Source organism: Hylobates moloch, unplaced genomic scaffold (genome assembly GCF_009828535.3).
Source record: "Hylobates moloch isolate HMO894 unplaced genomic scaffold, HMol_V3 SCAFFOLD_5, whole genome shotgun sequence".
Lineage (NCBI taxonomy): Eukaryota > Metazoa > Chordata > Mammalia > Primates > Hylobatidae > Hylobates > Hylobates moloch.
In genome coordinates, this window is record NW_026652280.1 from 33661490 (window position 1) to 33676839 (window position 15350).

At 39.7% G+C, this 15350-nt stretch overlaps 1 protein-coding gene across 1 annotated transcript in view; it reads left to right on the forward strand.

Moving 5' to 3' along the window:
* Positions 1-15350, forward strand: part of EPG5 (ectopic P-granules 5 autophagy tethering factor) — a 120906-nt gene that overhangs the window by 61343 nt on the left and 44213 nt on the right. The window contains exons 23-26 of the mRNA XM_058439686.1: positions 1943-2066; positions 5902-6046; positions 8832-9003; positions 10433-10595. Coding sequence (XP_058295669.1) covers positions 1943-2066; positions 5902-6046; positions 8832-9003; positions 10433-10595 — 604 coding nt within the window. The remainder of the gene's footprint in view (positions 1-1942; positions 2067-5901; positions 6047-8831; positions 9004-10432; positions 10596-15350) is intronic.

The window sequence follows — 15350 nt, forward strand, 5'->3', positions numbered from 1 at the left end:
CCTGGGCAACAGAGTGAGACTCCGTTACAAAAAAACCTTGCTAGAATAGTTCTTTAAGAAGGTGTGTCTCACTATGTTGCCCAGGCTGGAATGCAGTGGCTATTCATAGGCACAATTATAGTGAGATGATCATAGTGCACCTTAGCCCCGAACTCCTGGGCCCACGTGATCCTCCTGAGCAGTTGAGACTACAGGTATGTGCCACCACACGTAGCTTAGAATAGCTCTTCAAAAGAAACAAATGACCAAGGCACGGCTCTTTAAGTGTGGTTCATAGATCCTCCATGGGATTCAGGGATCCACCTGAGATGAGGGGTCTAGTAATCTCCCAAAAATATGTGCCCTATAAAATCAGGGTACAATATTTGCCTCCTCTTAAAGGTTAAGAACTCTGAAGTAGGTTTGGATTCCTTTCACACTGTTCCTTCACCTTTCATTTATAAGTTTGAGATAAACTAAATACTAGTCTTACAAATAAGACTTAATAAAAATGGCTGTTAAGAATTAATCCTGAATATACAATAGCTTGGTGAGGCCCCCATTTCATCTAGCACTGAGGCCTTAGGTTTACTTGCCCTCAACCTTTTACGGCTGTCAGCCTCCAGAATGATTTCTTCCCTTATGTTGCTTGTTGAAGGAGAACTTATTTTTAACCAGGCTTAACCAGTGGAAGGCTTTCTCTATGAATATTTTAGATAAGCCAAGAAAGTCTTTGATATTCCCTTCTGTCTCTGTTATATCCCCCTTCCTGGTATGTGTTCATAAAGTGGCCATCTATTTCACTGAGCCCAGAAGCTGGAGGAGAGAACTACCTAGCAACCTCTTCCCTGTAAGAACCCCAAAGCCCTGTCCTTGTGTCTCTTCCTGCACTGGCTGTTGCAGAGGTAAAGGAGGTAATTTTCCACTTTATTGAGTAAAGTCAGGCCAGGCCACCTCCCAGTCCCTTACCCAGTAATTTGTGTATTTGCCGACTATTTTTCTAGCGCTACTGGTAAAACAAAACAAAATAAAAATGAAGGAAGTATCATATTTTTAAAAAGGTTTTTACTGGAAAATTGGAATTTTTTTTTTTTTTTTGAGGCAGGGTCTTGCTCTGTCACCCAGGCTGAAGTGCAGTGGTGCAATCTCGGCTCACTGCAACCTCTGCCTCCTGGGTTCAAGTGATTCTCCTGCCTCAGCCTCCTGAGTAGCTGACATTACAGGTGTGCAACACCACGCCTGGCTCATTTTTGTATTTTTAGTAGAGACAAGATTTCACCATGTTGGTCAGGCTTATCTCGAACTCCTGACCTCGTGATCGCCTGCCTTGGCCTTCCAAAGTACTGGAATTACAGGCATGAGCCACTGTGCCCGGCCAGAACTTTTATTTTTTTAAGTCTGATTTTATTTTATTCCTTCTTGATGAGAGGGGAGTACGCACATGCTGTGATATTTATTTGTGATTCTTTGAGGTGGGAGATGGTTCTTGAGCCTAAAGCTGGAAAATTCCTACAATGCATAAGTTTAAAATAGCTCTTAATATTTTCTCTGAAAATGTTTTTATTTGAATGTTATTTTTGCTTTTCTAAGCAAAAATAACTGACTGAATTGCCCAGGAAAGAAAAGCTCCAGATTCAGATTCAGATCTGTGGTAAAAATCACCTTTTCCAGTTATTTTTTTCTGTGTACTGTATTTAAATCTACTTTAAGAATGGTTGTCAGAGCCCCTTCTTCATACCTTTTGTTTTAGCAATTATTACATCATATTTGAATGATCTGTGACATGCCTCCCCTGCTGGACCAGGAGTTCCGTGGGAGCCGTGGTGGTTGTTGGCCACATTTTCTGTATTATGGGCTTTCTTTACTCTTACGTAGGGGTGCCAGTGTTCCTAGAAAGATGTAAGAAACTTTATTTGCATGCTCATCTTTTTATGTTTCATATAATTATGTTTTTATCTTTTAGGCTCTTCAATGTATATATATTATGGCTAGAAGATGAGAATTTTCAAAAAGGAGATACTTATATCCCTTCTCTACCAAAGCATTATGATATTCACAGGCTAGCAAAAGTGATGCAGAATCAGCAGGTGAAACTATAGCCCTCTTTTTTTTTTTTTTTTTTAGCATATCTGAATGTAATTTGAACTGGTCATATTCATAATAAAACAATTTATTGATAAGAAAATGGGTAGTCACTCAGATGGTCATTGTTTCTATGAGTTTTGTCAGTATCTAAGTGATCATATGGAGGGAATACTCCCTTTTGAATCTCCAGCCTCACCGTGCCTTCTACCTGAAGGCTTGAAGCTTGTTCTAGGGCTTTTTACGACCTCATAACCTTCCTCTGACTGTGTATTTTTTTAATTGGAAGTTGTTAGTAGCTGAACACCTTTAAGCAATTATCTCTACTACCATTCTTACATGCAGTGTAAGAATTTGTAAGCATTTGTAGGGATCCATACGTGATGTAGGAGGTTGGTTTCATGGAGGAGATCAGGAGCTCACCTTTGTTTGGCTTTGGAAGTGCTTACTTGTCATTGTCACAGTTCTGGTTGCTCTTCTGGAACCACTTGATTTCAGTCTTCGTATGTCCTAAGCTGTTCTCTCCCAGGCACTTGAAGATGTCTGTGACCCTTTTTCAGGCCAAAATTTGTAATCTCAGTTTTCTCTAAGCTTCTCTAGCCATCTTGGGGACAGGGAAAAAGGGTTGGGGAAGACAATTCTGTTCTATTCTAGTTCTTTTTTTTCTAGGGTTGCAGTCTTATGAGTATTGACCCCAGCACCAGGATGGGATTTAGGAACCTCTAAGAGTTGAAACACTTTCATTTGGATCCTTAAACCCTCCTACTTTCACATTATGTGTATATTTTATCTCCAGTAGGTGTCTTTTTCTTTTCTTTTTTTCCTTCATTCCTTGCCTTCTTTCTTCTTGCTTTCCTGCCTTCTGTAAGTATTTATTGAGTGTCTTCTAAGTGCCAGATACCAAAGATATAAAAAGAAATCTGATACATTCCCTGCCTCCAAAGAGCTTATTGGCAAACAGGAGACTAACAAACAGTTATTACATTTTGTGATCAAGATTATGGGCCAGGTGCCTGGCTTATGCCTGTAATCCCAACACTTTGCGAGGCTGAGGCAGGTAGATCACCTGAGGTCAGGAGTTCAAGACCAGCCTGGCCAACATGGCAAAACCCCATCTCTACTAAAAAATACAAAAAATTAGCCAGGCATTGTGGTGGGCACCTGTAATCCCATCGACTCAGGAGGCTGAGGCAGGAGAATTGCTTGAACCTGGGAGGTAGAGGTTGCAGTGAGCTGAGATCGCACCACTGCACTCCAGCCTGGGCAACAGAGAGAGACTCCGTCTTAAAAAAAAAAAAAAGAAATGATGAGAGTGGAATGCACAGGGTACTATGGGAACTTGAGGAATAGCCCCTGATTTGGATTGGGCCTGGAGTGGTGACCTTTGAGCTGAGCCCTGAAGGACAAATGGGAGTTGGGCAGATGGAAAGGAAAGGCATAGTGTTAGGGAGTGGCAGAGAGGATGTTGATGGGCAGAAAGACCAATGTGTGCAGAGACATAGCAGGTGAGAGAGAGTAGGGCATGTTCAGAAAGGTGCAGGGTAGGGCACAGCACCTGAGGCGGGGCAGATGAAACCAGAGAGGTGAGTAGGAGTGAAATCCCTAAGGGCCATGTATACTTTTCTAAAGAATTTGGCTTGTATTTTGAAGTCTTTTTTTGGAGAACTACTGAAATAGCAGCAGTTATTAAACAAATGGATGAATTAAAAATATATCAAGGAAGAATCAGATACCCAAAGACTTCCAAATTTCTAACTTTGGCCCCCAGAGATAAACCCTGGAAGAGGGGGTGCCTGAGGGGCTTCAACGAGTGCTCTCTATCAAGGAGTTGGTCAGAAGGGGAGATACAGATCTAGAATTCAGGAGTGAGGCAAAGTCAGATATGTGGATTTAATGGTAAGAGAATATGTAGATTAAGAAGAGGACTGAAGATGGAACGCTGAGAAATATCAGCATTTAAGGCACAGAGGAATAAGACTGAGAATATAGAACCAGAGAAACAAGAAAAATACACAGGAGACCGTGGTGTCCTGACATCCTTTGAGTGCAGTTCCATCCTCATCTTTTTATACTGGACACCCCTCATCCATATCCAAGGCTTTGTACATGGTAGGTACTTGGCCAGTGTTTTTAAAAATTAGCCATAGCTTTCTTGGTTCTCTGAGATTTATCCTGGTTCCTCAGCATCAACAGAATTAATTGCTTTCTTTCTCTCTCTGTTTCTTTTTAAGTCAGCCTTTGCTTGGTGCTTGATGTATAATTTCTTGATCCATAATTCAAGCTCAGGGTTGTTTTGTATTTTTATGGTTTCTAAGATGTCTCTGCTTACCTGTTGTTAATTCCTAGTAGTTGCTCTAATCATTAGCCTCTGTTAACAGTTACTTGGCATAGAGGCAGAGAAAGTGACAGAGTGACCCTATTTAAAGGAGGGTGTACGCAATAGGAGGATCTAGCCCGCACACTGAACACTCAGCTGCATGTAGAATTCAGGATTGTGATCAGGATTACATTGGAGCTCCTCCTCTGAGTCTGGAATGCCTTGGGCTGTGGGGTTAGTTTGGAAATAATGATTTGGGACTTCACAGCAGTGTGCTTATTGAGAAGCCAAGGACATTTTTTGGTTTAGAGGGATCCTTGGGCCTTTAGAACACTTAAAATACAAAAAAAAAAATCACGGTCCACAAACCTATAGTCCCTGTTTGCTCACTTGCTATTACTATTTGAAGTTCATTGATAATTTGACTTGTTGTTGTTGTTGTTAAAGGCAGTCCCCCATTCTAAAGTGTAGTGATCAGCAAAGTGAAATATATGTGATTCAGAATATGCAAGACAGCCCATGGGAGTGTAGGGAGAGGATACTAGAGCTGCTATATTTATTGTTTTCTCATCTTATTTATTTACTTATATGACACCTGTTATTATGAAAAAATTCCATTGTATGGGAAAATAGGGAGACCAGTATAATGGGCATGCTCTTCTCCCCCTCCCCACATATGCCATGTGTCTAGTTTCATCTATAGCCCATCTACTTCCTTTTCCATTTTATCTTGGAGGTAATCCCAGAGAGCACTTGATACATGAAGATTTTAAAAGATAGGGATAAAAAAATGACATAACCCAATAGCATACCTAAACATATTAGAAATAATTTTTTATATCAAATATTTAGTCAGTGATCAAGTTTCCATTTTCCTCATAAATGTCATAAAAGTTTTGTTTTTATTTATTTTGATAGTTTGAATCAGGATCCACATGTTGCGATTGGTTGATATGTCTTATAAGTCTGTTTAATCTACAGGTCCTCCCCTTATCCCTTTACTTTTCCTTGCAATTTATTTGTTGAAGAAACTGAGTAGTTTGTCCATAGAGGTTCCCCACAGTATGGATTTTGCTAACTATATCTTCATGGTGTAGTTTAACATGTTTTTCTGTCCCCTGTATTTACTGTAAATTGATAGTTGGATTTAGTGTCTTGATCTAATAAGATTTGATTATTTTTTAACATTTTATTTTTTACCTCTTTAACATTTGCTATTTTTTACCTATGTCTTATAGTATACATAATGTATTAGCTTTATAGTGTATGTATATAATTTACAAATATACATATAGGGCTGTTACGATTTTTTCTAATCATGATACACAATCAAAAAAGTTTTACAGCTACTGCAGGGATTGTTAGAGTGGTCATTTTAATGGCAATTTATCCTAATGCTGGAGGACTTGCAGTAGACCACTTCATGTTGAAACTTACTGGTTCACTTTATAGTTAAATACATAGTTTTATATGTGAATCTATGACTTGTCTGTCAGAGTTAAAATACTGTCATTCTGTTTCAGGATCTGTGGATGGAGTATTTGAACATGGAGCGCATCTATCATGAGTTTCAGGAGACTGTTGGTCTGTGGACACAGGCCAAGCTTGAGTCCCATTCCACACCCTGCAGTTTGTCCGTGCAGCTGGACTTCACTGATCCTTTGCTGGGTGGGTCCTGGGATCACCTGCGCATTTGAATGAGTGAATGAATGATTGAATCAGAGCCATTGAGGGTTGAGGCTGACATACTTTATTCCCCCAGTGTTCATTTTTCCTCTGACGCTTTAAAAAGAGATTTCAGTTTACTTACACAATGGTATAAAGTGCAACTGTAAATGTAATTACTTTGCAGTTTTGAAAATCGTAAGTCTGTCTTTTTCTTTTATAAACTCTATTACTTTGTACCTAGAACCCTTACCATACAAATGAATCAGATTCCTGAAGTTTCTAAGTTACTTGTTTCTCTCAGTACATTTTTCTAGAGAAACTGGTATAAGTTACCAGTTAGTTTTCTATCAGGTCACAAAAGCCCATTTAACCTATCAAGTTGCTGATATTTGGGGTAACCTATTAATTTTAATTACTGACTATATTTCAAAAATATAGGACATATCATTGTAAATTCAATTGTTGACCAAAATATTTTTTACAATATATAGTGTAATAAGACACTGAGGTGATTCAGAGAAATGCAGAATACCTTCTTATTCCAGCTTGCCACTAACCAAAATGTGTTAGTCATATGAAGAGAGAGAAACAAGAACTTCTCTGGACTTCATGCCATTCATCTGTAAAATGGTGCTGGCTGGTCTCTTCTAAGGCTCTAAAATTTTTCCCTCCAACATTTCCTCTCCCTGCATTTTTTCTTGAAACAATATTTTTTGTGTGATTATAAAAAAGTTATATATATTAATTTTAAATATTAAATGATATAGAAAGGTATATAAAGGGATGAAAATTGCCCTCAAGCCAACAACGTAGAGTCTCATTTTTCTATTCCTGAAAGTTTGTTAAATAAGAAGAAGAAATATGTGAATAGATCTGGGAACTATTAAATGATTTTTGTTCATGCCCTTCCATTTGTAGTGTTTCTATGTTGCTTTAACACTGCCTTAAAATACGAATTGTTTTTGCTGGAGTTAAGCTAGTAATTTATGAAGCCCTTAGTTTGTTCCAAGCACTGTCTCAGTGCTTTATATGCATTAACTCAGTCCTCACAAAAACCCTATGTTGTTAGGGTATCCCTATTGAGCAGATAAGAAACCCGATTTGTAAGCTGTTAGGTGACCTGCCCGCAAGCTGGTTATTGGGCAGAGCCATCTGACTCCAGAGACCTGCTGTTCACCACTCATTATTCTACCTCTTGTGTCCAGCGATACCTTGTACTTCTAAGCAAAATTAGGGCCTATACTTCTAAATAGTGAGTTTCAGGTTTTTCTCAGATATAAGAGGTTAGTTGATGATTATATCACATGATTGGATTTGTGGTTGTGATTGGTTGTAGGAAAAATTTCACTAGCACCCTTGTGATAACAATTTCTTTTTCTTAAACTAAATTTGTTTTATTGGCTTCAATATTTTTGGCAGTTGTGGTCTAGAGTGGTGATTACTATTAAATATGAATTTAGATTTTTTGTTTGTTTTTAAAATATCCCTGGTTTTTCTTTTATGGTAACTTATATTGGGTTTGAAAGAGCCCCCAGTTTTCCTTTAGCATCGTGGCCTCTTATGTTGCTTGAAAGGAACTTTATCATAAATAGCCACAAGTCTTATCCAGTGATGAATACCTAACTTGGTTACATCTGTGCAAAGAGTGGTTAGTTCTAGTGGAAAAACACTAACTATAAGGGATAGTGCTGTACTTGACCTATTTGAAATGTTGGATTCCGTCTGTTTGGGGTACAAACAGTACAAGTCTCCTTATGCCAAGTAAAGTCATGGCTATTAATTTTTCTTTAATTTTTCTCAACAAGAATAGAAAATAGAATGTTACATCTGGAATGTAATCGGAAATTCATTGTAGTCCCTTAAGTACTTGTTGATTTGACTTATTGACTTGAAATTCCCTTGACTACTGCCTTCCTCTGTTTCTTGCTATTGAAAAGAATTGGGTAGGTAGCAGCATTTTTCTTCATGTTATTCAGTCCCCACCTGCTGTGTGGTATGTGTATAGTGTGGTGAAGGGAGAGGGAGGGAAGATAGGAATCTGTTGGATATCTACTGTGTATTCAGCTCTGTACTGTCTAGAAGTATCAAACATTTGAATTTGATTAAACAGTATAAGATCATATGTAATCTTGGGCAAAGTTGCTTGGTAGAGATTCACCTTTTTGTGTGTGTGTGTGGGGCACTGGATTGCTTATTTGGACTCCATAAATCATTTGTTGAGTGAATGAATAAGTAAATGACTGATGGACTATATGACTGCATAAATAGAAGTGCTGAAGGAGTTTATGCATATGTTTTCATTCATTTTATCTCTTACTGCATCCAGTCCTCCTGTTCAAACCTTTGCCTGATTTCAGATTTTTGACTCAGCTATATTCCATAATGCTTATTCTTTTTTCTTCTATTCCTCTGAATTCTGGATGATGGCATTAAAACCTTGAGTGGGTGACCTGCCTCCAGACCTACTCCATTCACCTAAACCATTATTCAGGTGATAGCTACCATCTGATTCAAGCTTGCATAGAGCTGTTCACTAGATCCACATGATACTAGTGTAATGCACTAGATAGTAGCTTTACACTAATATCAAGTCCAAACTTGTTAGCATGTCATGCAAGTCCTGTCTAGGGTAATAATTTAAGGTCATGAGCTTTAACTCTTTAACTATCATAATTATGACTATAAATTTTTTGAGGATAGGAATTCTACTGAATTGTACCACATGCTTCTGTTCTCCTGCTAATTCACCTGATTGCTCAGTATATATGACTTAATTTTCTTTCAGCTAAAGAAAGGGTTTTAAGTAACTTGCGGAAGCATGAGGCTCCCCAGCCTCCCCTTGTTCTGCACCCGACGAAGCCTCCTGTGCCAGTTATTTCCTCTGCTGTGCTATTGAGTCAGAAGGACGCCACACAGCTGGTGTGCACAGACCTGAATCTGTTGCAACAGCAGGCCAGGTAAGACCATGCAGCCTCAAGGATCATGTTCCCATGCTGGTGGCTTTGACAGGCTGGATGAATTGCTACCTGGAGTGGCTTCCTTGTCAGCATTTTTACCATGAGGATCGTTTGACCAACCTGGCCCAGACAGTTCACTTGGTTAACCAAGTTGTGACAAGTCTTATAATTTCACATCGAAATTATGTGGTACTCTCACCAACTATCAATTTCACGTTTCCTGTGGTGGCATTTCTGAGTGTCAGCAGTGCCAGCTAAGATTTTCTTATGTTTCTCATGAAGAGATCTTCTGATATTGGAAAGATGATGTTGGAAAGGTGTGAAGTAAGAGTTCCTTTCTTTTCTCATTGCTGTACTCTCTACCTCTCCATATTCTTTAAGAAATTGACGTAAACATTGATTAAAGTGTGGGAAAGTCATTGTTTTGAGTTCACATGGTGGATACAAAATGATCAAACAGTTTAAGGTTTTGATCTAACTTGAAATCTTGTGAGAAGGAGCATATGTGGAGTAAGGCTGTTTCATTAACAGTAAGCGAGCCTTACTTTTACAAATCCTATGTGAATCAATTTCTTTTTTTTTTTTTTTTTGAGACAGAGTCTCGCTCTGTTGCCCAGGCTGGAGTGGTGCAGTGGGACGATCTCGGCTCATTGCAAGCTCCGCCTCCCAGGTTCATGCCATCCTCCTCCCTCAGCCTCCCAAGTAGCTGGGACTATCGGCGCCTGCCACCACGCCCAGCTAATTTTTTGTATTTTTAGTAGAGACGGGGTTTCACTGTGTTAGCCAGGATGGTCTCAATCTCCTGACCTCATGATCCACCCACCTCGGCCTCCCAAAGTGCTGGGATTACAGGCATGAGCCATTGCGCCAGGCCGTGAATCAATTTCTTATTGGTATTTTTTTCCTTGGCTGTTTTTGGTCCAGGCATTTGTTGTGTGTGTGTTGAGTGCACATATAAGCACCTGCCCATTAATGTAATGATACATACAGTTAGAACAATTTTGACACCCCATGTATGCCATTAGCTTTCTTGGTCTTTGACATTTCATTTTGAGTTGCTAATACCTAAGAAGTCATTGGTACTTACAATTAAGGCACCCCTTGAGGATGATGAAGTTAGGATAGAATTCTCATTCGTTCTTATAGGGTCTGTTGGTATAACATGGATTCTAAATGGAGCTTTGTTTGTGGCTATAAAGTTGTCTCACTTCTCTATAGGCTTTTCTGTCATTTCTTAGCTTTCTCTTTAACCTCTCCGCCAGGGGGATGATTTGGGTAAGTCTTGGCTCGCAACCTTTGGTTCTCTGTTACTATGGTATATGCGTATTTTGCTGCACTATAATGCTGGCTGTGGGTAACTGGAAGCCTTTATCACTTATCATATGACCTTTCCTAAGACTTTTTTTTACCTCCTGATGATGTTTTTCAGAACCGCAGCTCTTCGGGAATCTCAGCAGGTTGCTCTGGATGGTGAGCTGTTGGACACAATGCCAAAGCAGTATGTGAATCGTGAAGAACAGACCACACTACATTTGGAGTGCAGAGGCAGCAGCGGTAAGAAATGCCAAGGAGCCGCAGTTGTCACGGTTCAGGTAAGTGTTTAAATTTCTTCAGAACTGAGAGAATTTTAATTGAGTCCATAATGTTGGCATATCACTGAGAAAGATTGAAAGACATATATAGCACGCTGTCTGTGTCCCAAACATTTACTAGTTTTGCAGGGCATGAAAACACTCATAGAGCTAATCACACATTTTTGTAGGTACCAGATGAGTCCTATAAGACAGATATTCAAATAGGAATTAAAAAAAAAATCAGAGTCATTGAGAAGATTCCTAGAGAGAGGGCTTCAACCGATTCCTTTTTTTGTTTGTTTGTTTTTTGAAACGGAGTCCCCAGGCTGGAGTGCAGTGGCGCGATCTCAGCTCACTGCAACCTCCGCCTCCCGGATTCAGGAGATTCTCCTGCCCCAGCCTCCCGAGTAGCTGGGATTACAGGCACCTGCCACCACGCCCGGCTAATTTCTGTATTTTTAGTAGAGATGGGATTTCACCATGTTGGTTAGGCTGGTCTTGAACTCCTGACCTGGTGATCCACCCGCCTCGGCCTCCCAAAGTGCTGGGATTACAGGCGTGAGCCACCGCGTCCGGCCTCAATTGATTCTTAAAAGACTTTGGTGATGATACAGTTGGAAGGAATTTGGAAATGGAGTGGCCATGATGTCATTTAGGGGTCAGTGGCTAGGTCAGCCTGTTCCAAGTGTTTTGGGGGTGGTGGTGGGAATTCACATTGGAAGGGTTGGTGTGCACCATCATTGGGAGCTCTGGCTGTCTGCTGCACATGGCAGGGAGCCCCTGAAGATGAACGTGGGAAGGATATATGGGAAGCAGATTAGTCGGGTGGAACTTGCTGACAGGCAGAGGAGAGACATGCAACAACGTGACTGAAACTTGAACTGCCTCTCAGAGTTACCTTCTTGCACTGGAATATAGACAGAATTTGGATCTGCGATATGGTATGCACTTCACAATGGAAGCTTTGCTGAAGCTAGCATGCCATAGCATTTACTTTATGCCAGGCCCTGTCTAAACACTTTAAATAAATTATTTTATCCTCACAACAACTCTGCGAGGTGGCCATTATCATATTATCTTCATTTTTCAGGTAAGGAAGTAGAGTCACAGAGAAGTTAATTAAGTTGCACACCTGAAGTGCCACAGCCCGTAAGTGGCAGAGCCAGAAAGGCCCAGGCTGTCTGGCTCCAGAGCCAGTACTCTTTTTAAAGTAGAGATGGGGTTTTGCCATGTTGCCCAGGCTGCTCTCAAACTAGTGGGCTCAAGCAATCTGCCTGTCTCAGACTCCCAAAGTGCTGGTATTGCAGGCCTGAGCCACCGCACTCAGCCAGCCTGTGTTCATTAATCACTGCATTGTATTCCTCCTTCGAGTGAAGTCAGTATTCCTTAAGCTGAAAGAGAAATGCTTGGAGATGAGCACTGCCTATTGTCTAAATCTGTCTACACACAAATGATTCTTTTTTGTTAGCTTTTGGAAATTGGAGAAAATTTATTTTACTCCCTCTTGTTTGTCTTTCAGAAATTTCCCTTCTTTTTTTTTGCTAATTTTCATTGTAACTATTCCAATGTCTCCATCAATTTCCTTGGGTGACTCTTTTCTACAAAATGTCTTCTCTGAAATAATCTTTCATATGTATTGTATTTTTCATTACTTTCAAAATGTATCTCTGATTTTTCAACATAGTTGTATTTGTCTACAGTTCAGAAATTTGACCTAAAAGTTAGGATGAGTCTAACTTATTTTCCTGTATGTTATTGTAAATATGTGTGACTCTTAAACATTGAGTTATCTTTGGCCAGGTGCTATAAACAACTGTATAACTGTATAAACAGTTGGTTTTCTTTTGGTGTATACAGTTAGTTTTCTTTTGGTGTATTTTTTTCCCAGTTACTAATGCTGTCGTAGTAAGACCAAGGTAGAAATACTTAAGAAAAGATCACTTGCTGAAGTAATAAAACTGGGAGAAAAGTTTGCCAATTTTGGGTGGAGTTCGAGTTAGTGAGGAAAAAACTGAAAATGTATCCGGTTTTAATAAAAAAGGGATGTCTTCACCAATTTGTGTTTTTCCATATTTTAAAACTACATATCTTTGCCAGACTGTTAATTTTATATAGAGAAGGGAATTCTAAAATGCATTTTTATAAGTGACAAGTGAGATAACTGTAAAGAAATGTTTTTCCAGTTCTGGCTGATGGCTTGCTCTGTGAAGAACTGTAAATATTTACTGCCTCAGCTAAAGAACAGGTCTCTTGCCCTGACCTCCTGTTAACTCTCTGGGCCTCGCAGTGGAAAATACCACCAGGCAGGCCAGGGAGCTGAAGCTCTAAGCCTACCTGTGACTTGTCTCTTTTCCTTTACAGAAAAAGGGATCATAGTATTATATTATTTGTCTGAACCCTTGAATTGAGATTTTAAACATAATCTTTTGCTTTGTTAATTCTGAAATAAAAAGAAACACCTTTTCTAAAATGTCTTGTAGATAATTTTGATTGGAGGGAGGTCCGAGAAAAGATGATTTATGATAAGGACTGATGTGAACATGGCTTAGATGTTTTTACAAACATACCAAAGTTCTTGTGCTTTCTTTTCTTAAAAGTTGGGCTGAGCATGGTGGGTCACTCCTGTAATCCTAGCACTTTGGGAGGTCGAGGTGGACAGATTGCTTGAGCTCAGGAGTTCAGCAGCCTGGGCAACATGGAGAAACTCTGTCTTTACAAAAAATATTATACAAAAATTAGCCGGGCATGGTGGCACACGCCTGTGGTCCAAGCTACTTGGGTGGCTGAGGCAGGAGGATCACTTAACCGCAGGAGGTCAAGGCTGCAGTGAGCTGTGATTGTGCCACCACACTCCAGCCTGGGCAACAGAGTGAGACCCTGTCTCAAGAAAAAAAAGAAAAATTGGTAACTGCTAATATGGCTTGAAGAAAGAAGGGGGAAAAGTAATGAAGGACAGAGGGAAAAAAGGAGATGTTGCAGAAGCTTAAAGAAATGGAAAAAATGGCTGTATTTTGTGGCCCTAACCTCATTAGAAATATTTAACTTTTCTTAGAGCAGGTTTTACTTTTCTGCTGGCCTCAGTCGTTTGCTTAGTGCCCTGACTTTTAGTCCCACTTGGGAAGTTCCACAAGCTTGAGATCCCCCACTGATGGCTCCCAGAAGTTCAGTATCAATAATAGTATCGACTGCAGCCAGTGTTTTGCCTGATACGCAGATTTGCCAGGGCAATTAAAAACATGGACAGTGAACAACTTTTATAGGCTGAGACTTAAATAATCTTGAAAGTTATGTAGTACTGTCATTGCTAGTTAAGGCTGTCCCAGGCAGTATTTGCCGGTTGATACTTCTAGGACTTGAAGATAAAAATATGTTTTGTTACACATTAATGGTGAAGGGCAAGATAGAGGAAAGCTGAAACTCTACCTGCTATGAAGTTGGGACATTATCTGTGCAAGTTGTTCGTTTTGCTCTGATTTTTGGCCAAAGATTGTACTTAAATATGAAGCCATCCATTACCCAAATGGATAATATTGGTTATGGATGACTTTTGTTTTGGAAAAAGAGGTGTTAATGGAGGATAGAGAGGGTGAGTTCTCAGTGTTTATGACTCATCATGAAACTGTCATTGGGAGAGAGTATGTCCTGCAAAAGGTAGGTTGTTATTTTTATACATAAAACTGTAGCCCTCTATATAGATGTGTCCAGTGACCACCTCATGGCTATGTTCAGTAGTTTTGATTCCTTTTAACAGCTTTCTGTTGTGATATTGAACTTTATGTAGTCTCATCTGTTCCCTCTGAATCTCTAAGCACTTCTCAGTTTCCAGGGTTTCTTCCTCCTCAACTCAAACCCTTAGATTGCTAGTTATCCTGATTCTCTTCTTCATATGACATCATCTTCTTTTGCCTACTGTCTGTGCTGGAGTTCTTAATCTGGGGTCTGTGAATGGTCTTTAGAGAATTGATGAAGTTCCTGAAAGTGTGTGTAAATTTTTTTTCTGGAGAGTTTATAACTCCAATAGATCTCAGAATAGTTCAAAAAGAACAAAAGAGCCATTTGCTCATATGTTGATAATCCTGTTCTGTTTCTCTAGTCCAGAATTCTCTCTTGAGTTCCAAATCTAGATTTCCACCTGCTTCATTCTACCTGAATGTTCCCCAAATACCTCAAACTCCACATTCCCAAATTAGTCTCACCTTTACCTTCCAAATCTCTTCTTCCTATAATTTCACATAGCTGGTCTCCCCAGCTGGAAACTTAGGCATCAATATCATTGCTTCCAGTTACCCTATCCTACTTCATTCCTGTATTTTCCAAAGTTGCTTCCATATCGGTTCTGCTTCTGAAATGGCTTTCTGAAGCCCCTGACATTCCCTTCTCTGTGTTTCTGTTGCCATTTCTCCATGGTAGGCACACCTCGCTTCTCCCTTGACCTATTGCATTAATTAGATTTCCTGTCCATATCTCTCTCCCTGCCTAGTCTGTTTTCCATTCTCTCATTACTCATCTTTTGAAACAGATCGGATCACATTTCCAGGCTAAAAACCCATATTTACTTGGCAGTATCAAAAGGAATATGACCCTTAGCGCCTTTCATTATCTGTTATTGGTCTTTTTCTAGCAGCATCATTTATCCTCTCTCCCACTTCACAGACATTTTACTTTTCAGCCATTTAGACTTTCTCCATTTTTCTAAACACAACATACACATTAATACCTTTGTTCTTCGCATATGCTGCTTTTGTGCTCCTCCCACCCATTTCTGACCTCTTT